Source organism: Cricetulus griseus, assembly GCF_003668045.3.
Source record: "Cricetulus griseus strain 17A/GY chromosome 1 unlocalized genomic scaffold, alternate assembly CriGri-PICRH-1.0 chr1_0, whole genome shotgun sequence".
Taxonomy (NCBI): Eukaryota; Metazoa; Chordata; class Mammalia; order Rodentia; family Cricetidae; genus Cricetulus; species Cricetulus griseus.
The window spans coordinates 155,514,898-155,542,431 of NW_023276806.1; the positions used below are offsets into that span (position 1 = coordinate 155,514,898).

Genomic DNA, 27,534 nt, shown 5'->3' on the forward strand with positions numbered 1-27,534 from the left:
CCAAAAGTAATCTACAGATTCAACGAAATCCCCATCAAAATCCCAACACAGTTCTTCACAGACATTGAAAGAACAATACTCAACTTTATATGGAAAGATAAAAAACCCAGGATAGCCAAAACAACTCTGTACAATAATGGATCTTCTGGAGGCATCACCATCCCTGACTTCAAGCTCTATTATAGAGCCATATTTCTGAAAACAGTTTGGTATTGGCACAAAAATAGACGGGTAGACCAATGGAATCGAATTGAAAACCCTGATATTAACTCATACATGTATGAACACCTGATTTTTTTTGACAAAGAAGCTAAATGTATACAATGGAAAAAAGAAAGCATCTTCAACAAATGGTGCTGATACAAACTGGATTCGGACATGCAGACGATTGCAGATAGATCCATATCTGTCACCATGCACAAAACTTAAGTCCAAATGGATCAAAGATCTCACCATAAATCCAGCCACACTGAATCTTCTAGAAGAGAAAATGGAACGAATTGGCACAGGATACAGCTTCCTGAACATTACACCAGTAATACAGACATTGAGATCTACAATTAATAAATGGGACCTCCTGAAACTGAGAAGCTTTTGTAAGGCAAAGGACACAGTCAGTAAGACAAAGACAGGCCACAGAATGGGAAAAGATCTTCACCAACCCCACATTTGACAGAGGTCTGATTTCTAAAATATACAATGAACTCAAGAAGCCAGCCACCAAGTCACCAAACAATGAAATTTAAAAAGTGGAGTGTAGAACTAAATAGAGAATTCTCAACAGAGGAATCTGAAATGGCTGAAAGACATTTAAGAAAGAGCTCAAAATCCTTGGCCATCAGAGAAATGCAACTCAAAACAACTCTGAGATACCATCTTACACCAGCCAGAATGGCTTAAATCAAAAACACCAATAACAATCTATGCTGGAGAGGATGCAGAGAAAAAGGAACACTCCTCCATTGCTGGTGGGAGTGCAAACTTGTAAGACCACTTTGGAAATCAGTATGGCGGTTGCTCAGAAAAATGGGAATCAGTCTACCTCAAGATCCAGCAATTCCTCTCTTTGGCATATACACAAATAATACATGTTCATACAACAAGGACATATGTTCAACCATGTTCATAGCAGCATTGTTTGTAATAACCAGAACCTGGAAGCCACCTAGATGCCCCTCAACTGAAGAATAGATAGAGAAAATGTGGTACATTTACACAATGGAGTACTACTCAGCAGAAAAAAGTAATGGAATCTTGAAATTCGCAGGCAAGTGGATGGAACTAGAAGAAACCATCCTGAGTAAGGTAACCCAGTCACAAAAAGTCAAACATGTACTCACTCATATATGAATTTTAGACATAGCGCAAAGGATTACCAGCCTACAATCCTCTTCACTAAAAAAACTAGGAATTAAGAAGGACCTAAGAGAAAAATGCAGGGACCCTGGAGAAGGAGAAGAGCAGGATCTCCTGAGCTAATTGGGAGCATGAGGGTAGGGGAAAGGGAGCTGGCAGAATGAGAGGAGGAGAAGAGGAGGTGAGAGGAGGAAATGGAGGAGCAGAAATGTTGAGTCAGGGGAAGAATAGAGGAGAGCAGGATGAGAGATACCATATCAGAGGGAGACATTATAGGTCCGAGTAGAGATCTGGCACTAGGGAGATTTCCAGAGATCTACAAGGCAATGGTGGAGAGGCTACCCTAAATGCCCTTCCCCTATAATGAGACTGATGACTACTTTATATGTCATCCTAGAGCCCTCATCCAGTGGCTGATGGAAGCAGAGGCAGACAACCACAGACACACACTGAACTGAACTCTGGAACCCAATTGCAGAGAGGGAGGAATGAAAATCAAAGGGTCAGTACCAGGCTGGTGAAACCCACAGAAAGAGCTGGCCTGAAAAAGTGGGAGCACATGGACCCCAGACTGCTGTCTGGGAGGCTAGATCCCTGAACATGGATGTCAGAGAGGAGGCCTCCACACTCTATGGGGTCCCTGGTAGTGGATCAGTATTTTTTCCCTGTTGTAAGAAGGGACTTTGAGAGCCCATCCCACGTGAAGGGATGCTCTCTTGGCCTGGACACAAGGGGGAGGGCCTACGCCCAGCCCAGAATGATGTGATGGACTTTGGGGAGCCCCTGTCGAGGGCCCTACCTTGCCTGGGGAGTGGAGGGTGGATGGGGTGGGTGGCAGGTGGGGGGTGGGGGGGGAGGGTTGTGGAGAGGGGAGGGAGAGGGAGAAGGGATTGACATGTGAAGCAAGCTTATTCCTAATTTGAACTAATAAAAAAAAAAAGAAATACTCCATCAATTTTTTCTCCAAAAGAGAAGTCTGTTGGCATTATGTTCAGTTTATTGTCTCTTTAATAAAATATATGCAATATTGTCAAATGATGAATAAAATGAGGTTGTCCCTAGAAGTGAAGTAGCAATCGATCTAATTAGGCAAACTGGTCAAGCCAGTGGGGTGTCCTGAAGACTTGTAAAATGTAATGCAGAGAAAGCAATTCTATCCAGCCTGTATTTACAAGCGTGGGAGTTACACAATTGCTACATAAATACTCATGGAGATTCTTGAGTGGAACCAGGTACAAATGAAATAAGGGAAGTCAAACATCAGATTTATGTACCAAAAAGGACAAGGAGCTAGTCCCTCATTCTGCACATCACTGCACATCCCAGATCTCACAGAGGAGTGGGGTGAACTTGTGGTCATTCACCCTCCAGGACATCAGCATCTCTGCATGGTGATGGTTGAATGTCCGAAGTTCCGTCAAGCGGCCCAGGAGACAGGCAAAATGCTGAGGGTTCTCGGGCTGGTAAATCTTGCACAGTTTTTGTAGCACATCAAGCAGTGGTTCCTGAAGCTTCTCCACTGCCTCTCTATCCTTTATGTATTGTCTGTCTATTTGAGGGTTTGAAATAAAATAGCAAGGTAAGAGAGTGAAAAACACTGATTTGGCACAATTATGGCAATGCCTAAGCTTTTAAAACTGTTTATAAATGTTGTACCCTTAAAATGTACGAAATTTTCAATGTAATAAAGTTACATGCATGTACACACATATACATACATACATACATACATGTATACACAATGGACTTACATGTAAACCAAGATATGGAGCATCAAATGCTCCCAAAAGTTCCCCTAAACTCCCTTCCTAATCAAAGTTCTTGAAGGAAACCCACATAACAGGTGTAAGCATTCTGTCTCCGGGGCCATAGGGGATTTACACATAAACATGTATAAATCTAGGAGGCTCTGCCAAACAGGATCTTTTCAGTCACAATTACTAGTGCCCACAGAGTAGCAACTAGCATCTGTCTAATTATCACATATGAAAATCATTTAAAGCTAACACAATATGTTTTACAAACTATGAACACAGTATTATTTGCACCCAAATTGTTAAAGTCAATTTTGAAAATACATTTTATACAGGGAAGTATTTATTTCTATAATTTTTAAAACAGGAAACTTGGAAACATACAACTGTACTGACACAGGGATGATTAAGTGTGTCTTTGTAGAGTTATGAAATGGAACATAATGCATATCTGTTCCCAAGAGTCTTTTAAAGGATGGGTCTTCGCTATATTATAATGTGTGTGATTTCTTTGCTATCCCTGCTCAAGTGTCAGCCTCTCGCCTTGGGGAAGACTCTTTCCTAACAACTTAATGAGCATGTCGTCCACTCTTTCCTCACCTCCTTCCCCAATATTCTCATCCTTCCAACATTTGTGAGATGAATTCTCACTCTGTAGCCCAGGCTAGACTCAAGTTTGTACTCCTCCTCCATCAGCTCTCAGGCCTGGAAATTACAGGTGTGGGTCACTGTGTCTGTCTATCATTATTATTACATATTTTGTAGAATTTTCCACTTGCTGAAAAATGTGTTATTTTCCTCATTCTTTGAGAACAGTAGTCTCATAGAAGTGGCATCAGTTTTACTCCCAAAGTCTAGAGGTATGTTCACTATGTGGGAGGTGTTCAATAGGCAGTTACTGAAACCATGAGGGTAACAATCAAAAGATACTGGAAAGTGTATGAAATATTAATAAATAATGTTTTTTCCGAATAGTAAGATTATGGACCATTTTACTTCATATGTTTCTGTGTTTTCTTTAATACACATTGTTATGATGTTGCCCAGAAGGAGGTGAGCAGTATAAAAACCCAAATGTAACAGTAAAATTACCTGGAGAGAGGATGACGATGGCTGTCAGCAGAGCGTACTCTTCCTGAGTCATTTTCAATTCCCCAATACTTTTATAAAAACTAAACATCGGAGTTATATATTCATCAGAGATGCCTGTGTAGAAGTTGAGAAACACAGTTACAACAAAAGGCTTTTAATTTTAGTTACTACTTTTGTGAGTGTGTGTGTGTGTGTGTGTGTGTGTGTGTGTGTGTGTGTGTGTGTGTGTGCGCTCGCGCGCGTGCGCTCGTGTTGTGGTCAGGGTAGGATTTTGTGGAGCTGGCCCTCTCTTTCACATGGATTCTAGTGAAATCCTCAGCACCCTCTATCACACCAATGCAATGACAATCATGAGTGATGGCAAAGTGCAAAGCCAGAAGCACACACAATCACATTTGCCCCTACGCCACATACATTCATTAATTATAGTCTCTTATACATCTCGGCCAAAGAAGATCAATAAACAAAATCTTCAAAGGACAGCCTTGTGTCTAATACATTTGTCTTTGAATTCAGTTTGGCCAAGTGTGCAACAATAAATGATAATGCTCTTGGGCTAGAAAAATTCCTAGAATGGCACCATTTTCTGGGCGGGGCCTGTTACTTTAAACAATATCAATAGATACACGACAGAGAGCAACCTTAACAATGAGCACAGCATAGTGGTGCTTCCATTCAGACAAATAAGCAATTAGCCTGAGTAAGTTGGCTAGAGCTGAATGGATTTGGACCTCCCTAACATACCCATTACCTACCATGCATTAATCAGTATGGGACCACTCTTTACAAATTCAGGACACCAAATATGACAAATGCTAGGTTGGAACCAAAGCTCCCAACTTTCTCCAAGCCCACTCCCTTCCTGAAGTCTCCATTCTCAGTAATGGCTATTCCTGCCACCCACGTGTCCAGGCTGGCAGCCCAGATTGCTGGTGTGTGATCCTGCAATCCTTACCACTCCTCCTCACTCCCTGGTGCCTTGCCTCTCGCTTCAACCCCCATCTCTCATTATCTGGAGCATAGCGATTGCTTCCTCTCTCCTGTCTTGTTTATTCTTCTGCAATCCATTTACCAGAGTAACTATTCTGAACTTCAAATCACACACTTTCTCCTCACTTCTTTCACACCTTCAAAAGCTTCCATCAGCTTTTGCTGTTCCAGCACTTTTCTTTTAAATGGGGACTTCTGCCTCTCTGGAGTTTGTATTCACTGAGTCCTCGCTATTCTCTGTGCTCCATGGTAGGTACTTCTTGGCCACTCCTTTCAAACCCAGTGTATCAAATATCAAAGACACCAGGTAAGAACCAAGTCCTCAGTTGGGTGGTGGTGGCACACACCTTTAGTCCCAGGACTCAGGAGGCAGAGGCAAGTGAATCTCTGTGAGTTCAAGGCCAGCCTGGTCTCCAGAGTGAGTTCCAGGACAGCCAGAGCTACACAGAGAAATCCTGCCTTGAAAAAAAGAAGGGAGGGAAGGAGGGAGAGAGGGAGGGAGGGAGGGAGGAAGTCAAACTCAACCACCTTCCTCTTAATCCACTTCTTTCCTGCTATTTGTTCATTAAACTTTCTAAAATCCCACAAGCCCAGTGGTTCTCATCCTTCCTGATGCTGCAACCCTTTAATACAGTTCCTCATGCTGTGGTGACCCCACCCCCACCCCAACCATAAAATTACTTCCTTGCTACTTGGTAACTGCAATTTTGTTATTGTTATAAATTGTAATGTAAACATCTGATATGCAGGACGTCTGATATGTGAGCCCTTGTGGGGGTCACGACTCATGTGTTGAGAACCCTTGCACTACCTACAAGAAAGTCAGTAGCTGTCCCAAACAGACACAGCTAGTGAGAGGTGGTGCACGAATCAAACCAAAGTTTCTAGGCTTTGACTCAGTTTCCCCTGCCTTCCTATCAGCTTCCCTCCAGCCAGGTTCAGCCACTTCAGTTTCCCTCAGCACTTCAGTTTGCCTACTCTCTGTACACACATGGCTGTCACTGCTGGGAATACCTTCATTCCCTTTCAACTTCTTTATTCTTGTTTATAATTTAAGACTTCTTGTGTTGTTTTTTCTATACTTACTCAAAAAATTAATTTGGAGCTTGTTATATGCATGGTTTCATTCCAGAGAAATATGGGCTAAGGAATCAAAGAGACGAGAGGTGGTTTGACTTTCTGATGAATGGAGATGAGGATGGGTATGTCCAGATTGGTCCATGAGGATAGATGTGTCCAGATTGGTCCATGAGGATGGGTGAGTCCAGATTGGTCCATGTGAGAATCTACTGTTTTCTTCCTTCCTACCCCATTTCTAGAGCCATAAAATTCTGGCTGAACCAAATGAGGATACAGTTGGATTTCTGATGCTCAAGAGTCCAACTATCAACCGATGGTACACTTTATAAACAGCTTGTCAGAAAGTCAAATCCTCACCTCAAGAAGAGTTAGAAGTGTCTTCAGAACTGAGCCTTTGGCCTTTCCCAGTCACTCAGCACAGTGCAGTCCTCTCCCCACACCCCTGCACCCTCTCTCCATACCCCTGCACCTTTGTTCTTAACCCCAGTGGGTTCTCTCAACAGCAAAGTCTTTGTTTAGCACGAGGGTGATTACATCACATGGGAGAGCGCCTGTCCCCAGCTGCTACAGAACTGAGCTGAATATCCAAGACCAAACAAGATACAACTTCAAAGGACTGGGGCTTGAGCCTGGGGATGCTGCTCACTGCTTCCAACATAGGGTTAGAGGTTATGAGCCAGCTTGTGACTTTGAAATCTGAGTCCCTGATATGGCCTTGAACACATTAAAACTTTTGAAGCCACAGTTTTGTCATCTGTGAAATGTGAATTGTATACTGATAGTATTGTATAAGGTAAACCTGCCTCACAGTAAGACCTCAGTGGTGAGGCAGCCCTATAACACTAATTAACTGGGAGGCTGAGGGAGAAAGAGAGCAAGAACTACCTACACTACGGAGAAAGTCCAAGGATAGCTGGCCAACTATGAGACCTGAAATCCACTAGAGACCCATAGTGGCCAAAGTGTAGAGTGACGGTGGTGAGCCCAGGCACATGTGGTACATCTGCAACACTACCCTACACCTAAGGCTCAGAAATTACATGAGCCAGAGGACCAGAGTATCAGCTTGTGACAGTGTCTTCCAGATATAGCAGGGCGCTGCCCCCATGGAATCTCAACAAGATGGCTGCCTACATAAGATCTGCACAGAAACCACATCAATGAACACGCCAACATGGATGTGGTTGAAGAGTTGTGGCAAGAGCGGGAGAATGCATTTTCTCCGGGATGAGCCCCCTGAGAGGCTATCTGATCCCAAGTGGTCTGTGTCAAACCCATACACGCAGGAACAATACTAAGTGAACACAATAGATTTTAAAGATGAGGTCTTGAATTCATGGGGGTCAGGAGTATGGGAAGAGCTAGAGAGGGGAAGGGGGGAACTGGTGTCAAAAAACTTAAATAATAAAAATCAACTTCAAAACAGTAAAACTACCGCTTGGGAAAGCACTTGCCTAGCTAGTGGGCAGCTCTAGGTGTAATCCTCAGTACTGCAAAAATAAAAATGAATGAATAAGCAAAGAGACATACTATTTACCATTGTAATGCAGATTAATTGCACTAACAAACTCGTCATAACCTCAGTCCATTTAAGTCTACATTAAATTTGTATTCTTCTGCCTTTACAAAGCTGTGGGGTTTTTTTCTTAATCCCTGGGGGCGGGGAGGGGGGTGCTGGTGCCACAGTGCCCATGGGAAGGTCAGAAGATAACTCTTGGGAATTGTTTTTTTCGACCACGTGAGTCCTAAGGATCAGACTCAGGCCATCAGGCTCACAGCAAGAGCCTTTGCCTGCTGAACCATTTTGCCAGGCCAATTGTGTGTGTGTGTGTGTGTGTGTGTGTGTGTGTGTGTGTGTGTGTGTGTTTAAAACATCTTTTACTTTTTGTTCTTTTTGAGACAGGGCCTCTCTACTCAGCCCTACCTGTCCTGAAATGCACTATGTAAACCAGGCTAGCCTCTGCCTCCCAAATGTGGGAATTAGAGGCACATGGCACATACCAGGCTGAAAAATTATTTTACTTTTTACTCAGGATGAATAAAACTTGTCTGTTCAGTGAATTGTCTCGGTGGTTTTCCAGACATTAAAGCGAAACAAAGGTTTGTAACTTTTTTTTTTCCACTATTTTCTTTTTACCTCCAAAAATTAGCACTCTTGGCTGTAAGTGGAGGTATATGCCTCTACTTCTAGCACTTGGGAGATTGAGGCAGGGAGATGCTGAGGCCAGTGGGCAGTCCAAGGCACATAGCAAGGCCCTGTCTAAAATCAAGAGAGGCTGTCTTTATACCTCTTCCATGTTCAGCGTCCGTACCCATCAGGAGAAATCAGCTAATGTCATGACCGGGCCATGACTTTGTTTTGGTTTTTTTTTTTTTTTGTCTCTAAAAAGGAAACTCAGTAAACTCTTGAAGGCTTTTAACTTTTCCAACAGATTTGTGTGGAACAATAAACTTTATTGAAATTTCTTCAAAATCCATTTAAATTAATTGGTCTGACTACCAAAATAATCTGTTTCTAGCCAAATTATATTCATGTTTTTTTTTTACCAGTGTGTATGTGTGCAGTGCACATGAATACACTTCCCACTTCCCACACCTGTGTCTCCAATGTCAGCATCTGTATATGTCATTAAATAGACCAAAGGCCATGGATGGGAATGTCACAGAAGGACATGTCATATATTTATGTTTTTGTTAGGGAATTACTCATTTTATTTGCTGGTAACCATACATACTTTCGTTCATTTTGAATGACTCAGCTGTGTGAATGAGCAATTGCATTTTTATTATTTTGAATCAGTGACTTATTTATGAATGACTGACTTGTCCCAAGCAGTCGCTTTTGAGAGGCACTGATCTGTGAATAGATGTCTCATGAAGCGTATGTAACTCGTTTCCTTGGAGCGCGTAACGAGAGGGCAAACTCCTAGACAGCAGAGCAGAATGAATCCTTGATTGTGAGTCATAAAAATATTATTACATCTGTCTGTTTATGTGTGTGTGTACATATGCATGCCATGATGCACTGTGGAGGTCAGAGGTGTGGGTCCCTGGGATCGAGCTCAGACAATTGGACTTTTTGGCAAGCACCTTCACCTTCTGAGCCATCTCACTGGCCCTAGGCCATAACTTTATATGCCATGGGATTTAGAGCATATCCAAATCAACTTATCTGAAAATGTTCAATATTTAGAATTCACCTTTGACTGCCAAATATCTAGTTCATTTATTCTTATAAATCCTCAGCCTCCAAAGATGCTGCCTCCTTTTGCTAATTATAGTCAAGGAAGTTTGGGGAAAAAATAAGTTAAAATGCTTACTGATAGTTTTACTTTGTACATGTTGCAGAAGCCAGTGATATAGAAAAATGCAAAAAAAAGTAATAGGTGAGTTTTTAAAAATTAATTTTCCTACAAGACAGATCAAGTGTAAGTCTTCTCTGGGAGCCAGAGTCAGCATCATTACTAATGACAGTAACATAAACAATAAAAGTAGTGTAAACAATAAAACTATAAAGGTCTTATGACAACATCATCCTGGAGGGGGCAGCCCTTTCCCATTTTCCAGCTTCCCTCTTCCTAAATGCTTGAATTTGTTTCATTTTTCACTTAGAACCAGGTGGCTCAATATTGGCCACAAGAGGGCGCTATTTTCTAACTCACCCATTAGACACTGCCTTGGAAAAGTGTGAGTTGTAAAAAGAAAAATGGTTGATTTCTGCACCTCTGTTTCTTAATTTCTCTTGCAGGGGAGCCTCTGTGATTGGTAAATTGATTGTTCAAGGATGAGAAATACCGTCTGAAAGAGTAATCCTTAACAAAACTTTGCTTCTTTTGTTTTGTGTTTTGAGGGTGCTAGGGATTAAATCCAGATGCTAGACAAGTGCTGGACCACTGATCTCTTTAAAATGTTTAGTTTCTTACCTGGCTAACTTCCTAGTATTAATCAGATATGAAAACAGGCAGTTTCTTTGGGTGTAGGAATATTTATTGTATGCAAGCCTGTGTTTCATGTAAGCCACATTTTCCAGTACTCTTGATGACCTCAAGATAGACTGGGCATCTTGCTTAAAATGATGTTATTTGCTCAAAACCATGTAATTTTAATTTTTCCCAGAAATAACACCATCCCAGTAGCACAGAAGTTAACTACACACCCGAACATAGCATCCGAGCCTATGTGTGTCTTCAACTTGCTTTCACATTAAGTTTTCCCTACCCCGGTGCTTTCCTGATGAATGAATGACAGACAGCTCCTCTAGGATCCCAAAGCTTAGTTTGCTCCAGACCAAAATCCAGCCACTGATGGTCTCATTCCCAGAGAGGACAGCGCAATTCTGGCCACTGGCACTAAAGGGCCCTGAAACTCCCCCTTAGAGATTTCCACTCTCCTTTTCACTTTCAACCATGGCCGGTGTCTTGCTCAGAGGTGATGCTTACAGGCTCTGGCCATTAACTAAAAGAACTTGCCTGGGCTTAAAGCCAACACACAGAGAGAAAAGATCAAAAAGACAGAAGCTGTGTTTCTCAGTGTGCTGAGCCCCCAAAGTAACCATCTCTGCTGCTGCCTCTTCTGGCTTTTAATTTGAGCTAACATTTCCCCCTACCCTTAAAAAAAAAAACATTACTGGGGATCAGCCTTGGGGCTTTGGTACATGACTGACAAGCATTCATCCACTGAGCCACATCCCTAGTCCTCATTTCCTTACTTTAAAAAATGTGGGTGAGGGGGCACAGGCATGTGTGTATGTCAGAGGTCAACTCTGGCTATCTCCCTTATCACTGAGCCAGCAGCCCACGGGTTTGGCAAGATGAGCTGGCCAACATGCTCCCCTGTACTGGGGTCCCAGGCATATGTCCCTATCTTTTAACAAGGATGTTCAGCTCAGGTCTCTGTGCTAGCATGACAGGCACTGTACTGACAGAGTGCCCGCTCCTTAGCTCCTTAGTTTTCTTCCCTTTTAAGGTCATGTCCCTCTGGATCTTCTGTGACCTTCATCCAAGATCATTCAAACTGACAGTGTCTCTAACAGATGACATATGCTGCTTGCCATCAGGGTCTCTTCCCCTGTTAAATAGGGGCACTGCACCCATGTTCAAATGCAGCTTTCCCCTCCACAGTGAATTCTTTAGCACACCTATCCAGATCATAGCTTCCCTTCTCACCACGGCATGGACACTAAACCCAGATGTATGAGGGAAGAAACAGCAACTGCATCTCCACGCAGCCTTGTCTAGGACGGCTGCCCAACAGGCGTCCCTATTACCTCAGCAGTGTGTCTCTAATAATTGGCCTCCTGATGGAAACACAGAAATTCATACATTTTTGATCAGTTAGACGATGTTATGTTTTTCTAGTTCCTCGGGACAAAGGTGACATAGCTATAAAGTGTAATAAAGGTAAAATATGTCATTAAGACATGAAAGGGCCACTGAGATGGCTCAGGTAAAGGCACTTGCTGCACGGGCAACCTGAGTTTGATTCCTGGAACCCACATAAAGGTGAAAGGATGGAACCAACTCCGAAAAAATGTCTTGGACCTCTACACATGCACTGTAGCATTGCAATCACAAGCATAACATACACATACAATAATAATTAATATAAGTTTGAAAAGACTAGTAAAGCATTCTTATAATACTAAGATATAGTTTATTGCTAAACTCCTATCAAGTGAGTCGTTTGTGCCTTGACTACTTTCTGGCTTTGAGTTTGAAAAGCTTCAATCAGTTTAACAATTAAAAATGGTTAGTTAAAATATTAATAAATCATGTACCCTGCATTGGTCCTAGTAGCAAGCATGTATTTGCTCAAATTAGATCTTACTGACGTTAGGACTCGCCAGAGTTTGGATGGACTACCAGGTTTCCAGCTGAACTCAACAATGGGCATCACAGTAGGGCCAGGACCACAAGGTCTCAAGCAGTTCACAGATCAATAGAAGAGGCAGATATGTAAATAAATACAGAACTCCCAAGGCTGAGCAAGTACAAACTGCTAGAGATGAACAATGTGCCTGCCCAGAAATACTAAAAATACTGACTCTTAAAATGCTTCCATACTTCATCATGTGAAGAAAATGTCTTTCTATAACTCAGTAGCAAGTGGCCCATGCCCAAATTAACACGCCATCACTTTGAAAAGTAAAATTAGAGATGGCAAGAGTGTAAGCTACCTTAAGCACTTGCCTTTCTTATAAACGGTCTGCATTTAGAACTTTGCATTTTCAATCCTGTGAAAGACAATATTTGAACTCATCATTGGTTTACCCATTTCTTGTGGAAATATAGTTACACAATTTTCATCTTGTGCGTGTTTCAAAGGACAGAAAAAGAAGCCTTGCACACTTTACTGCATAGAGTATCATCTAGTATAACACTATCGATAACTACAGCTTCATCACCCTAATATGCCTATCTGGTTTCTCTGACCTCGTTGTCTGTAATCATTCACAGAGAAGCCACTTGACATTGCTAGCTACTGCTTATATTTTATTTCCTTGCTGGAGGGCCACAATGTGTTTTACTGGCTTTTATCCTGACTGGCCAAAAGCTGGCAGATGTTAGACCTTGGTAAATGACAGGCACAATATATAGAAAGAGCACAGGGCCTCCAAAATACCTCCACTCATTTCCTAGGTGTCTGCTGATTAGCTGGGAAGCCTTGATACACAGAACATGGCTCCCACCCATAGAGGCCACTGAGAATACTTACAAGACAATACAACAGCAACAGCAACAACGTTCAAAATCTTGAGATACACTATCATCCTGAAAAATACTTGTGAACTAGATATTAATTTATGTCTATTGTGGAAATAAAAAAAGACACCCCTAAAAGCCCTGGACATTTTAGGTTTTACTTAAATTTGAAACAAACAAAGCAAGTTGTTTCATTGTATGGCGTTATTGCTGTGGAGTGCCTTACTGTTGAAATGCACACTCTTTAAAGTTAGCAAGCCCATTGCAGTCCTATCATGTTTTACAGTACTATACAATATACAATTATTCTCATTTCTATTAAAACTTTCATGTTGGAAGCCGAGTTTGCATTCCAATGTCACATTAGGACTAAAACCATTGATTTTGAAACAACACCACCACAGACCTGTGTGAGTTCTGTAGCTTCAATTAACACAAATAAACACCTTATATAACAATGTCTCAGGAGACAGTATCTTTGTGTATATAATTTGGGTCTGATAGTAGAAAGTATGAATCTGCAGAACAAGATAATTAATTTTTACGTTGTATACTTTAGACTTCTGTAGGCATCAACAGGGCAAATTTGAAAGGCTGTGTTAGTCTAGAAATAATATATAATAGAAATGGGAGTTACTACATTAGCATGAGAATAAAAAGTTATTCTTAAAGGTCATCTTGCAAAATCAGGTTTTGATGTGAGGTGCGGATGAGACAATGTTCTGAAAATCCCCTGGGAGTGAGGGACTCATGAATATTAATAAATGGAAGACACACCATTGTAGATAATAAAATAGGAAGCAGTGCCTGAGTTCAGGTGGTTTTCACTGTCACAAAACGGCTTGGTATTTGGAGACAGTTTCTTATTATAAACTAGAGACATGCATATTTATCAGCATAGGTTATATTTTGGAAAACTATCACCATACTTTTATGAAATTTGAAAAACCACAGTTCTGAAACTCACAATGTTATAAATAAAGATTTTTTTAGACTCTGACACCTATTTAACCTGAAAGAGCTTCATCACTCCTCACTTAGATACTCCATTTGTTTCTATCTATGTCTCCTGGCTTCTTCTCAGCCCCCAAAGCTCTGCATCTCCATTACAGCCAGGAGGACCTTTCTGTGGTAGAACTAAGATCATGATGCCTCTGTTCAGAATATTAAGGTTGTCCATTGTACTGATGTTAAACTACTTCTGTGGTATTCAGTGTCCTTAATAGTCTAATGCATTTTCAGCTTCATCAATAATACCTCCTAAAACAGCAGGGCACTTGGGAATGCTGGACACAGAAAGACCCTCGTTTTGCCACATCCTTGCTCTGCTGTGCCTGCATCGCTCTGTCCCCACTTTCATAGCTTGACACATTCCTAACCATCCTTTGTGAGTCACTCATCAACTTCTGAGCCTATCAAATGCACTTGCACAGGGATGTGAGCACTCTTTCGTGCTCCAATTTACATAGCATTCCCTCCTGATGCTTTTCTACCTTCTCCACCAGTCTGCAGTTCTTGAAGGACAAAGGCCAGGCAGTCTGCTGTCCACCTATCCTCAACAACTGGACGGTTCTGTGTGCGGGGCAACCCCAACATTCAACATGTATCTGTTCGAAGACAACGGAGTAACTGCATAGAAAGGCCTCTGCATGGTGCCACATCTCCCTACATTTCCACAACATTTGCTGCAGGAGGCATCACACATACAGTGGCCGCAGTGCTCAGTTTATCCTTCTACTGCAGAATTTCTCAATCTTAGCACGACTGACATCTTGAACTATCTAAATTGTTTGCTAGTGGCTAGCTTCTACATCAGATGCTAGTAGTGTCCTCTTCCCAAAATGTGGCGATCAAAAATATCTCCAGATGCTGTCCAAGGTAGGAAGTGGATCACCCCAGGTTGGGGACCACTATGCTAGAATGGAAAATCAGCACTTTTAGCTGAGTGCATTCCATGGTTTTAAAATCTACCTTTCCCAACCAAGTAATTACTTAAGAATGAAGAAGGACGATTGGAAGTTTGACGAAGGAAGAAGCACAAGACGACGGGTTTCCATAAGATTCTGAGTGACTGGGGAAGACTTACAAGCTGAGAGTTCTCTGTTGTACTTGAAATGTATGGTCAGTAACCTAAGGTGAGACAACCATGCTCTCTTAGTTTTCAGCTTCAAGCAAGTGATGAGTTGTACTCACTCAGGCAAGTCACTTTCTTGGGTGAGGGAAAAGCAAAGACCTGTGGCTCAATGCTTGCTTAGCACACCCCACGACCCTGGATTTAAGTCCCAGCACAGCATAAAGCGAGCGTGGTGGTACATGGCTGAAATCCCAGCACTGAGAAGTGGAGGCAGGGGAATAAAAAGTTCAAGACCATCCTCTGCTGCACAGTGAGCTCAAGGCCAGTCTGGGCTATATGAGACTCTGTCTCAAAACCATGTTCCCAAAATAAGTAAGGAGTTGAGTATGTCCTGCCAAAAGTCCAAGAAAGGATCATATTGATGGAGCAGAAGTCTGAAGCTAAGTGATGAGGAAAATGGGGTCAGGCAAAAAGCAGTGCCGTTGTGGTAGGATAGGAGGTTGTTCGGTGGATAAAGTGCTTGCCATGCAAGCCTAACCACTTGAGTTTGGATTCTCTGAACCCACCAGACATAGTAGTACAACCATCTGCAATTGCAGCACACCCTTCCTGGGGGAATGTACAGGAGCAGGACAATTGCTGATAGCTTGCAGAGTGGCCAGTGCAGCAGAGAGTAGCAGTGACCTTACCTCAAACAGGGCCCGAGGGGAAACCAACATTTGAGACTGTCCTCTACCCTCCATGGGTCCACCATGATGCACATGTTTCCAGACACACACAAACACATGCATGGGTGCACACAGAGGAAAGGAACAGCCCCGCCAGTGAATGGAGGACTCATGGATGATGGTTAATAAATGGAATCACTTTAAAAGAAAGAGCTGCCTGAGTCAAAATAGAAGTGAGTGAGCTGGAGCATTAGATGGTTCTGTCTCCTGTCCCAACTTACCAAAAACCCAGGCACTGCAGCTTTTAGAGGAGACGTATTGGTATTCAGTGTTAATAAAAATCTATCTCTAAGTGACCAAAGAACAAATTGTGTATATTTATGATGCAAGATCTGGGCCATGATAATGCCCCACGTGGATGAATTCATAGTAGGACCATGGTAGCCTGAGAGCTGCGACCCTGTGACTGTTAAGAACACACTGATGTCAGCTGCATCCAAGCCACTGGCTGATGATCACAGCCAGCATGTTCATGGGGGTATCTCTTACCTCATCCCTCTCCATTAGCCTAGGTTAGACCTCACACTGGGCTCTGCATCTCTTCCCAATCAAGCCTTCCTCTCTCCTCTCACAGGTGTCAGATCAACATGGTGCTATAAGCACTGTCTTTCACCAATCCCACTTCCTTCCCTTTTATCTTTCAGAGAGATTTCCATCCATTAACCCTTTGCATATTTAATCACGTCCTTTAGTTGTTTCTTGCAATACACAAAGCTTACGGAGTTAGAATGAAGCCTGGCCCACAGCAGGAACTGAGTCAGTGTTAACTTTGGATACCACAATTAACACAGATAATAATAGATGATGCAGAAATTTCTTGTATAACACTGAGAATTTTCTTCTTAGAAATCCAGTAATGGGGGGAATAAGAGAGAGAGAGAGAGAGAGAGAGAGAGAGAGAGAGAGACAGAGAGACAGAGAGAGAGACAGAGAGACAGAGAGACAGAGAGAACACTAGAATATCTGGGTAATTGATTAATTCGCCTTCAGATCTCTACTCATCAAAACATTAATTTCTGTACCAGAATACCCACTCCTCTTTGTTACGTGGCACCTGAACAAACTTTGCATGACACATCTTGAGGAGGGGAGCAGGCACAGCGGAATTCCTGCACCCACACTGCCTGCCCCTCGGCTTGCACTCAGCTCCCTAGCAGATGTGGATCCCTCCGAACAACCACTTCAGGAAGGTCTGGAAAAACTTCATGCTCCTTAATGTTCAGGGTGGGAAGAACCAGGAACTCTGATGCCTGGGAAGACTCATCAGGGAAGCAAGTAGCAGACAAGACAGCTGAAGACAAACCTCGACTCATTTGTCCATTCTTCTTCCTATTAATTCTACAGATGTCTCTTGAGTCTGTAAGCACTTATCCCTAGAAACACCGGCAGGGACACACACACACACACACACACACACACACACACACACACACACACACTACTTAAAACAAGATCTTAACCCATGTGAAAAATAAAATCTATCTCCTGACATTTATCTGGCAGACTTTTATTGTGTCCTTCAACATCTCCGTATCACTTAGAAAATATCAAAACCCTTAGCTTGACGTTCAAGGCCCTTCACCATCTAGTCTTATTTCCCTCCCTCCCTATTCCCTTTTATTTTAAGCCTAAATCCAATTGCCTCAACCTCATACCTAAAATTCCTGGTCTTTATTCCTTCACCCACACTGGTCCTTCTGACAAATAAATGCACCCCAAGCATTCAGATGAAGGACTGTTCAAGGCTTTGTTCAAATGCTAACAAAACCTTCTAGACTAGGATGCTTCCCAGTCAGAAGCCAACTCTAAGCTGGCTGCTCTTCCGTTCTACCAGACTTTGTATAGTTCCCCTCTCTCTATTAGACCTTACACTTCATAAGGGAGGCAGCCTGTGTGATTAATCCCTTCACCTTAGCGCTTCACCTCTAGATACTCATTAAGCTAATAAATCAGCGGCTACATGACAATAATGTATGCTTTACAAATATGCATTGTCAAACTTTAATGATGGCAGTTATACTTTAAGGTTTTGTGAAATATAAATAAGGGTTTTGAAAATAACTCAATTTTTAACTAAGAAAATACTGTGACTTCAATAAGGCATTTTGAAATGACAATCATTAATATATACACATATATGTGTATAATACAAATGCATATTTCCTTCTGTTCACTGTTCTAGAATAATGGTTTTAGAACTCTTCAACCTTATTCCAGTCATGCACAGAATAATATCTTTAGGGTCATCTCATGTCATCCAACCCCATTCCCCAACCCATACATAACCTCATAGTTAAATAAAAACATCTTATTTTAAGGATCCCCCCAAGAAAAATTGAGCAAATTTATGGAAATTCATCCCAGTGTCTCCTGGCATTCTCTGCCATAGCTTTCCTCTACAATAAGCTAAGTTGAATTATTGACAGTATGATTAAATTTTGCCTCTTAATGTGTAGTGTAGTATATTGTTTTAAATGCATAGTGTCTAGCTGGGGATATAGCTCAGTAGAAGATCAAATGCCCATCACATGCAATACCCTATTCAATTCCAATCATTGGAAAATAAAGATAAAAAGACATGGCTTCAGAGACCTGAGTAGCTCTTTCTCAGCTTCCTTGTCTGTATAGTGGGGATGATATTAGAACTGATTTTGTAGGATGATTTTAGACTTTGTCTAAACCATATGTAAATTATTCAGAACAATGTCTGGCATCTGGTATGTGATATCTAAGTACTGATTATAATTGTTTCTTGTTTTATTTTGAATAGGATGGATAATAGCTTGATACTAGTCTTTTATACGTATAGGTTGGGAATAAATGAGTCTTTTTTGAACTGGATAAACACAGTTCTGTTGCATTATTTTCAATGAGATGAACTTTTTAATATTTCAGAAGTCTTCTTCTCATCCTTAATCTTAGCTCAGAGAAGAATATTTTGCTATTACCAAAAAGATTTTTGAGCCAAGATTCCCAAAGTCCTTATCTATAGACACAGGGTCATATAATGTCGCCTGGTAGATTAGGGCCCATCTTCATGGTATGTGCACCAATTTTACTCGGATTAACAAACTCTTTACTCACCACTGTTTCGAATTCTTTCTTCCAACAGGTCTGCATGTCCGGCAGGAAGTTTCTTATTGAAAATCTCTGCCGAGCGGAGGAACATGGCTTCAACTGCAGACCCTTTCAGCAACGCAATCTGATCCTCATGGTCCAATGTTTGAAACCCTAAGGTGACAATCAAACAAGATCAAGGAGTTGTGTTTGTGCAACAATATTTCCCACTGTTCATATAGGATAATATTGCACACACACTATAAGATGTCATCATTGCCATCACCCACATCGATCCATGAACAGATCCTGTAGCTGTTTTACAGTAGGTCTTCTAGTGGACTCAACTGAATTACCTATTGAAGCCCTCAAAGAGGCACTGACTCTTTTCTTCACTGAGTGAGGTTTGCTGAGGAAATGCAGTGAGAACAAATGCCAAGGGCAGAGCAAGCACACACACATGATGGCAGTAACAGGCTGACTTACATGAAGCAACCCTCAGAAACTAGGTGTAGGCAGATTCTACCTGAGTCATTACTCTGGTCACACCTGGCATGCAGGGTCAACTCAGAAAATAAAAACATCCAGAGCCAGAAAAATAGTCTTTATGCATCCTAAACATTGGGCTGGCTCTTGAGGCTTAGTCACGATGGAGAGAATGAGTAACATATCCTATCCTACAAGTCCATTAGCCTCATCTTGAGGTATGTTTTCTGAGCTAAGGTATGCACCATGCCATGTGGAGAAACAGACAAAACTGAGGAAGAAGTATTAGCTTCAAGGGATAGAACACCATCTGGAAGACACAAAGTCCTCATCCAGACTTTTAGAGAACCCCCCCCCCAACAAGTACTCTGAATTCCTCCCCATCTCCCTTCTCCTCCTGAGGCCCTGTCTCTAATGAGATCTGAAAGTGAGCTGTTGTCTCAGAGATGCCCTTCCCCATACCTGCCCACCTCACAGGCATCAGCTATCTGCTGCAAGGCTATTCTGTGGAAAGCCCCAAGCTCTCATTTCATTTCTGTCCATAGAATGCACCACTGCCTGTCATGATACAATGGATTCTCTTGCTTACATGTTGGCTGCTACCTGTGCTGGAATACAAACTTTTTAGAGCCCACACTGTCTATTTTACTGACTTTTGGAACCTCAAAGCCTGACACATAGCAGGTACCTCACATCATTTGTTGGGCAGCAGAATGAATGACAAAAACCCACAAATTTTTGTGCATACTGACATATTAGAGAGAGTCAGAGACAGAGAGACACAGAGAGAGTGTGCGGCATCAATGTCTGACGGCTTAGGAGAGGGTTAAACAGTAAAGGGAATTCAAAGACAGTAATGCTAAGGATTAACAGCCATGATCTGGGCAGGAAAGTTAGCTCAGTTGGTAGAATGACTGCCTAAACCTAGGTGAAGCCTTGGGTTCCACCCCTCCCCTAGCAAAAAGTAAAATTTAAAATAGGATGTGGGGGTACATGCCTGTAATCTCAGAACTTGTTAGGTAGAAGCAAGGAGATCAGAAGTTCAAGGCCATCTTGTATTATATCGTGATTTTGAGGTCTGCCTGGCCTCCTTGACATAAAAGAAAAGTCATTATCGGGAGACCCTAAGGACTCCACCGCAGATAGGGCCATGCTTTCTGTTTCTTGGGGCTCCAGCACCCTGGCCAGTGTCTGGCAGAGGATGTACTTAATGGAAAGACTAATTTTCCACAAAATACCCTTTCAATATTGGCATTATACTACCATTGCTGATATTTGTAATACTATTTCTAGGATTGTAACTAGGGGGAAATGATTGACAAAAGCCTTTTGTCTTTTATTTCCTTGTGTGTCTTAAGACTTTTCCCATCTGCTTTATTCATTGAACTCATATTAACTGTGTTCTCCCTTAGAAACTGGCCCTGGGAATGAAGAGGAGTTAAGATAATGCCATTGCTTTCAGGGAGCCACATCTGATATGCCTCTCATCACCTATTAGTTTTCAGATCCAAAGTGACTGACCATTTGAACTGAAAAACATCTTCTCACTAATAATTTTTTAAAATGCCATAGTCTTCTACATTTTCCATTTATTCTCCCCACAGTTTTTCTTTTTTGTGTGATCTTGGTTTTGAATCAAGATAGGTGTCACCTTAATTAGCATGCAACAAATTAAGCTTCTTTTTCATTGTTAGTAAAGAAACAAGAGAATATTAAAGTCTCAATGACAGTGAGAACTTTTCTCCCCCCCCCCCTTTTTTATGAGTTTCATTAGGCTAATGTCTATCTGTGTCACATTTAATAAAAGAAAAGCATTATGCTGGCAAAAGGAAGGCAAATTAGCATGTCTAATTAAAAACCTAAGTCAGAAGTTATCTCTGTAATTTAATACGTGTTAGTCTGTTAGTGAAGGTATTTATTACACTCTATACTATGAAATTGTAAGTGTACTAATATTTTTAAATTGTTTTGAGACAAATTTTACTAAGTAGCCCAGGCTAGCTTTGTTAATGTTTCCCCACACACACACTGAAACAATCACTTCTTAGACAGACTGATGATACCCTGATGAGGCAGGTTGGGAAATGTGTCTTGGCTCTCCAGTTTCTTTACTGGAGAAGTTCATATGCTTAGCACATCGGAACACACCCTTTCCTTTGCCTTACATATAGTGTTTATCAGCCCCTCCGGAAATTTGATTCTATCTTCCACTGTTTCCTTCTTCTCTCTTTTCATTACTTTATTTTGAACCTCTTCCCTAGACTTTCCTAGTAGCAGACTAACTACTCCTCCTGCTTCTTGTCGCTTTCCACTCAATTCCCCTCATATAAACCTGATAAGGCCATCTGTCTGCAACCAAAATTTCATCATTTCTTATAGCTTCTTTACCACCCGGGGGCATTGGCTAAATTCCATGGCTAGGCCCTTATTACCCAGTACCAATTTGCTTTACTATGTGATCAAAGAACATGCCAAAGACATTATCCTATAGCCATACTGAATTTCTTCTCCTGTCATGTGTGTGTGTGTGTGTGCTCGCGCCTGCGCGAAGGTTGCCATATATGTTCATGTATGTAGTTTTTGATTATGTATGTATCTGTGCATGTGGGTGTGGCTTTGTGAAGGTCAGAGGTCAACACTGACTGTCTTCTTCAAACACTCTCCGTTTACTTTTGAGACAAACTCACTGCCTGTCTCAAGTCCTGGCAGACAAGATCCCAAGATCCTCCTGTCTTTTCCTCCCCAATTCTGGGGTTAGAGGAGCATAACACCAATACCTGGCTATTTAGATGGGTACTGGAGATCCAAAATCAGGTCCATGTCTTTGGTCTCTGCAGGTACCTGCACACACACACACACACACACACACACACACACACACACGCACGCACGCACGCACGCACGCACGCACGCACGCACGCACGTGCAATAAAAATAAATCTTAAAAAAAATATCTAACTTGGATATAATCCTTTCTGAAGGCTCTAACGTCTTCTGAAACTCAATTCTTCTCTGTTCAAGCACTGTGTGTACATTTGTGTGCATGTGTGTTTGTGTGTGTTTGCATATAATACCCTTTACCCTTCTTTAAGGGAATAGCTTTAATGTGGCTTCAACCACTTCTTGTTGAATAAGTGGATAAATGACAACTGTGTGAAATTTCAATTCTGACCTATTGATTTAGAAGATTTTTTTTCTCTCTTTTTTTTTTTTTTTTTTTTTTTTAAGACAGGCTCTAATGTATACCAGGGTGGCCACAAACTTAATATGCAGCCAAGGATGACCCTAAACTTCTGGTTCTCCTGCTTTTATCTTCTAAGTGCCAGGATTTGTAAGCACATGTCATCAGGCCTAGTTTACATAGTGTTATGGTTCAAACTCGGAGCTTCATAAATGTTAGGCAAGTATTATACCAACTGAACCACAACTTCATCCCATGGAAGAATTATTATAAATGATTTTGAATATGCTTTCCGCCTCTAACTTTTCATGTCTATAGTAACTAGAAACATTAAGTCAGATAGGATTTTTATTTTTATTTTTTTAGTGAATTGAAACTCTCAACAATATAGGAAAACTGTACAATGTAGTCCAGTAATTGCTAATGGAAAAACACCTAGTAAAAGAAATCATGACAATAGACATGATCACATAAGAACACTTTAAAAACTGAACAAAATATTGTATGCAGAATGATTAATATGGTCATGGCACATTTCACATATTTCAAGAACATATTTATGATTTTTAAAAGTACCTGGAAGCTTTTTTGTGAATTCGACAAGAACCTGTACATGACTGGTGGCCATTTCTGTCAATATGAGAAAGTTTTCTTCTGCACTAAATTCTTCTTTTAACTAAATTTTAAGAAAAAAAAGTGAATGATTAATAAATAGACAGGATTAGGATAACTCAATACCAAATCATTAAAGGAAAACAACAGGCTTAGATAGTGAAATTTTGAGAGCCGGGTCACACCTCTCAGATCTTTGGAAATCAATTACTATTTACAAGATAGATCTGTTAATTCTCTGTTTAATTGCTCAAAGATGATAAACATTAGAACATATAACTTGAAGTCTCAATACATTCGCTTTGGGTAACACATGTATACATAAATCCCACCACCTTAAAGGTGCTAAGAGCTCCAGGAAAATGCTGACTTTAAACACGTGAATTTTCAGATAGCATACATACGATTTTATTTGTTATCTCCTGGGGCATTCTCTGTTTGCTATATGAATCCAAAATATAATCCAGAAGGTTCTGCTGATCTGGGGTGAGTTCAGTTTTCTCCTACACTGGCAAGAAAATGGAAGGTGTTAGGGAGGGTGGTTAAATGCATATTCCCATATATACACTTATCTGAAATGAACTAATAGCAAAGGATTTTTCAAGGCCTTAAGAGCTATGGGCTTTCAGATAGTGGAAAGTCAGTTTTTCTGGGTTCTGGCACAAGCAGTTACATATTTCCCTAAATTTGTTTCCACTAGCTGGTTTTCGTATTTAGAAAACATGAACAATACAATATTCTCTTCATGTATCTCCTGGCAATAAATAGTAGCATGAATATGGAGGCTGTTGAGCCCAATCACACTTGAAAGTCAGTAGAAGTTCAAGGTTAAATCATAGCCTTAAAAAGCTTCCTGTGTATTAAATGTAGAATCTATCTAAGCATACACATCTATATGGTGGAAAGCTGTGGCCTATGAACCAAATCCAGCTTTATGAATATAAAGTTTTATTGGAATGTAGCCATGCTCCTTTACCAATATATTGTCTGTGCTGCATTGGGGTTAAAATGCCAGTTATGTAGTTGTCATAAAGAACATGTGGCCAAAGCCTAAAACTCCTACATATCTATTGAGTTATAGAAAAAAGTAGTCTGCTGATACTTCAGTCGTCTGTCTGCTCAACCCAGATCCCAAACTTCTCTCTCCCTCTTCACTGTCTCTTGAGAAATATGAACCATTGTGTCAACGTTTTGCTTTCTTCCACCAAAGCACCGCCGATGGGGATCTATGGCAGAGTGATTTTTTTTTCATATGCTAAGTTTCTGTGAAGTCAATATGAACAATAAGTTTTAAACCTAGCAGTGGATGAAGTTATCCACTTGCCAAATAAATACAGGTGAAAGTGTAGCTTGGTTTTTCAGCTAACAGCACATAAGAACCCTTCCAGATGTTCTGTGATTTTTTACTGTGCGTGTCTAACCAGCCTGGTTGTTGTTCCCTTACTTTGTCCTTAGTTATTCGACGGATTTTGTAAGAGTTTTTTTTTTGATAACTCGAAAAGGGTTTTCTTTGTTGGTCCACATATGTGAGGTATCCTGTTTTACTCATTGTTGAGGAGCAATCCTCAGCTTCTGCTGAGCCCAGACTTCCCAAGTGGAAGCTTTCCTTCTTAAGGGCAAGGATGAGAGTAGAGTTGGGGGTATGGTTATCAAAACTCCAGGTGGAGCCCAGGCCAGGGAGCACAAGTTTTTAATCCCAGAATTCTGGAGGCAGACCCTAGCACTTGGGAGGTAGAGGCAGGTGAATCTCTGTGAGTTTGAGGCTATCCTGGTCTAAATAAGTTGTTCCAAGACGGCCATCTCCACAGTGAGATTCTGTCTCAAAAAAAAAAAAAAAAAAAAAAAAAAAAAAAAAAAAAAAAAAAAAAAAAAAAAACTCAAATGGAAAACTCCATCCTGAAGACTAAATCAGTCCTTCTGGCAGCCCATTAGGTGGTAGTGGCCCAGGAAGAAGGACCTCCACTTTTTTTTTTACCTTATACACTGCTATTATTTAACATTCCACACCAAAGCATCTCTTTCCCTCTTGATTAAAAAGAAAAGAAGGATTCCATTTCAGTGCACAACTGAGAAGGAAAGTTGGCTGTGGTGAAGGTCTCAGCCTCCAGCTGGATCTACAGGTTCCCAGAAGCACAACCCCTGCTGGCTTTGGCAGCGCCATCACTCTGTTACCCTGCATGACTTGGTCGTGGAGGTCACTTGTCGCAAGTCACGTCCTTCACTGTCCTCATTGACAGTCTTATCTGCATGCTGCTTCACATGTTTTCTTAGTCGTTTAGATTTGCACTGAATTTCAGTTAATAAACCTGAAAAAAAAAAAAGCATAGCAAATCCTATTGGGTGTGTGGTCCTGATGCAGCTGTTATGTGGTCTGCTCAGGTGATGACTCAGGGTTAATTCTCGATCATCTGACATTTAAAAGGAGAAGGCCAGTGCAGTGAATGCTTCATGGTTAAGAATACTTGCTGTTCTTTCAGAGGAACAGAGGAGTAGAGGAGCTGGGTCCCCAGCACCCACATCGTGTGTGTGTGTGTGTGTGTGTGTGTGTGTGTGTGTGTGTGTGTGTGTGTGTGTGTATGTGTGTGTGTGTGTAGGGTGCCTCACATCCATTTGTGATTCCAGCTCCAGGGAATCCCACACCCTCTCCTGGTCTCCTCAGGCACCGTACATACACAGCATGCATTCACAGAAACATATAAAAACAACTCTTAAGTAAAAATAAAAGGCCAATTTTTAAGATTTGGTTTTGAGTGAGGCATTTGACATTTGCAAGTCTTTGTCTTCATTTGTAAAACATAAGTATCTGCTGCACACTTTTGCTTAAATGTGACTGTACTTAAAAAATAAAACTGGGCTTGGTAAATAATTTGTGACACTGCAGGATTATACAAAGTGCAAGACGTTCAGTCAGTGGCATGGTAAGTGGCACTCTCCCTGTCCCTGGTCTAGAAGACCAGGGAAGCTAGCTTCCAAACATACAATTACTATTATTTTCACTTTTATTAATACTATTCAATAAAATCATATCCAGTTTTACATTAAACTTGTTGAATAAAACAAACATGAACATCTCCTGGAAAAAATTTAAATCCTATTAATCCACACATGTTATTTAAAAATATAAAAGTTACAACGCTCAAGGAATGCGATTGCTTGGTCCCCAGAAGCCCCTAGTGTTGTACTACCAGGGGTGAAGGGGGCTCATAGAGGATCTCTGGGTCATTAGTGGTGTGTCCTCAGATGGGACCCAGGGACTCCAGCTTCTTCCTCCTTCCCTTTTTCTTCTTCCAAGTCATGAGGTAATTTTTGTGCTCTGTTATCAGCTCCTGGCCTTTGCCCTGCAGCGTCTCTACCAGAAGCTTAAACACTGTGGGAACCAGCCATGGGACTTCTAAAATCATGAGCCAGAAGAAATGTTTTCTCTTAATAATTCTCCCAGGTATTTTTAAATAATGATAGAAACAGGACTAACGCAAAGTGGCTGGATTGCTCTATAATGACCACATAATGTCATCATTGCTCATACTTTGAGCTTTAACAAGCAATGCTGAAGCACCTCCCATATTTATTGGATGTCTTTGTTCTTTCAATGATAATGAAACACAGCTCCAGGAAGTTCACTGTGCAGAAACTCATGAAACAGCTGCATCTCTGACAGGAAGATTTTTGTGCTTAGAAACAAAGCTCTGGACTTTTATGGGGAGAGTCTCTTACACAGTGAGCTCAGATGGAGCACGTTCATATTTAAGTAATGAACAACATGAACCACCCTGTGTCAAAGTATTTCCATTGCAAGATTGGATTGCAGCCGCCACCCGGTGAAGGTTCTTATTTCACGTATGCTAAAATGTGACTGTGATCAGCCGGTATAAAACTTTCATCCATCCAGGGCCCAATTATTTATTTACACAGACTGATTTTTCTCCATCCTGCACACATTGTTTCCCTGGGTACATCCCAGTCACCCATACAGTTTGGGAACAATAAGACTGGAGTCACCTTCCACTGGCTTTTGTCTCTTGTGGCATTCCTTCCTGAATATTGTCATCCCCTTGGTGACAATTGTTTGCCTGTTTGTTTTGAGGAGGAACAAGGCATATCTCTAAATCTGAGTAGGCTGTAGGATGAAAAATTAATGATGTTTTATACTAACATGCATTCCAATTTCTGATGAAGACGGCGATTCCTCATAAAGCCAGTGTTTAATACAGTGTCCCTTTATCAGATTGAAGGACAAAATTATATTAAAACTCACAGTAGTTAATTTCCTGTGTAAACCTATACAAATTGGCTCACAGCTACACTAAGAGGAGATGAATTCTTAATAAAAGGATTTAGTTTAAAACCATATTTAGATAATTCAGAGGCAGTTATTGTCCCACAACTATAATTTTTTATGGTAATTAAGCAACAAATAAGAGGT

The 27,534-nt window shown here is 41.2% G+C and overlaps 1 protein-coding gene across 1 annotated transcript in view; it reads right to left on the reverse strand.

Annotated features, from left to right (window-relative positions):
* Nucleotides 1-2,344: 2,344 nt before the first annotated feature.
* Nr1h4 (nuclear receptor subfamily 1 group H member 4) overlaps nucleotides 2,345-27,534 on the reverse strand; it is a 48,618-nt gene continuing 23,428 nt past the window's right edge. Inside the window, exons 4-9 of the mRNA XM_035451373.1 lie at nucleotides 25,284-25,417; nucleotides 23,516-23,614; nucleotides 23,076-23,175; nucleotides 18,860-19,006; nucleotides 4,203-4,316; nucleotides 2,345-2,905 (exon numbers count right to left, since the gene is read on the reverse strand). Of these exons, the coding sequence (XP_035307264.1) occupies nucleotides 2,667-2,905; nucleotides 4,203-4,316; nucleotides 18,860-19,006; nucleotides 23,076-23,175; nucleotides 23,516-23,614; nucleotides 25,284-25,417 (833 nt within the window). The 3' untranslated portion in view covers nucleotides 2,345-2,666. The remainder of the gene's footprint in view (nucleotides 2,906-4,202; nucleotides 4,317-18,859; nucleotides 19,007-23,075; nucleotides 23,176-23,515; nucleotides 23,615-25,283; nucleotides 25,418-27,534) is intronic.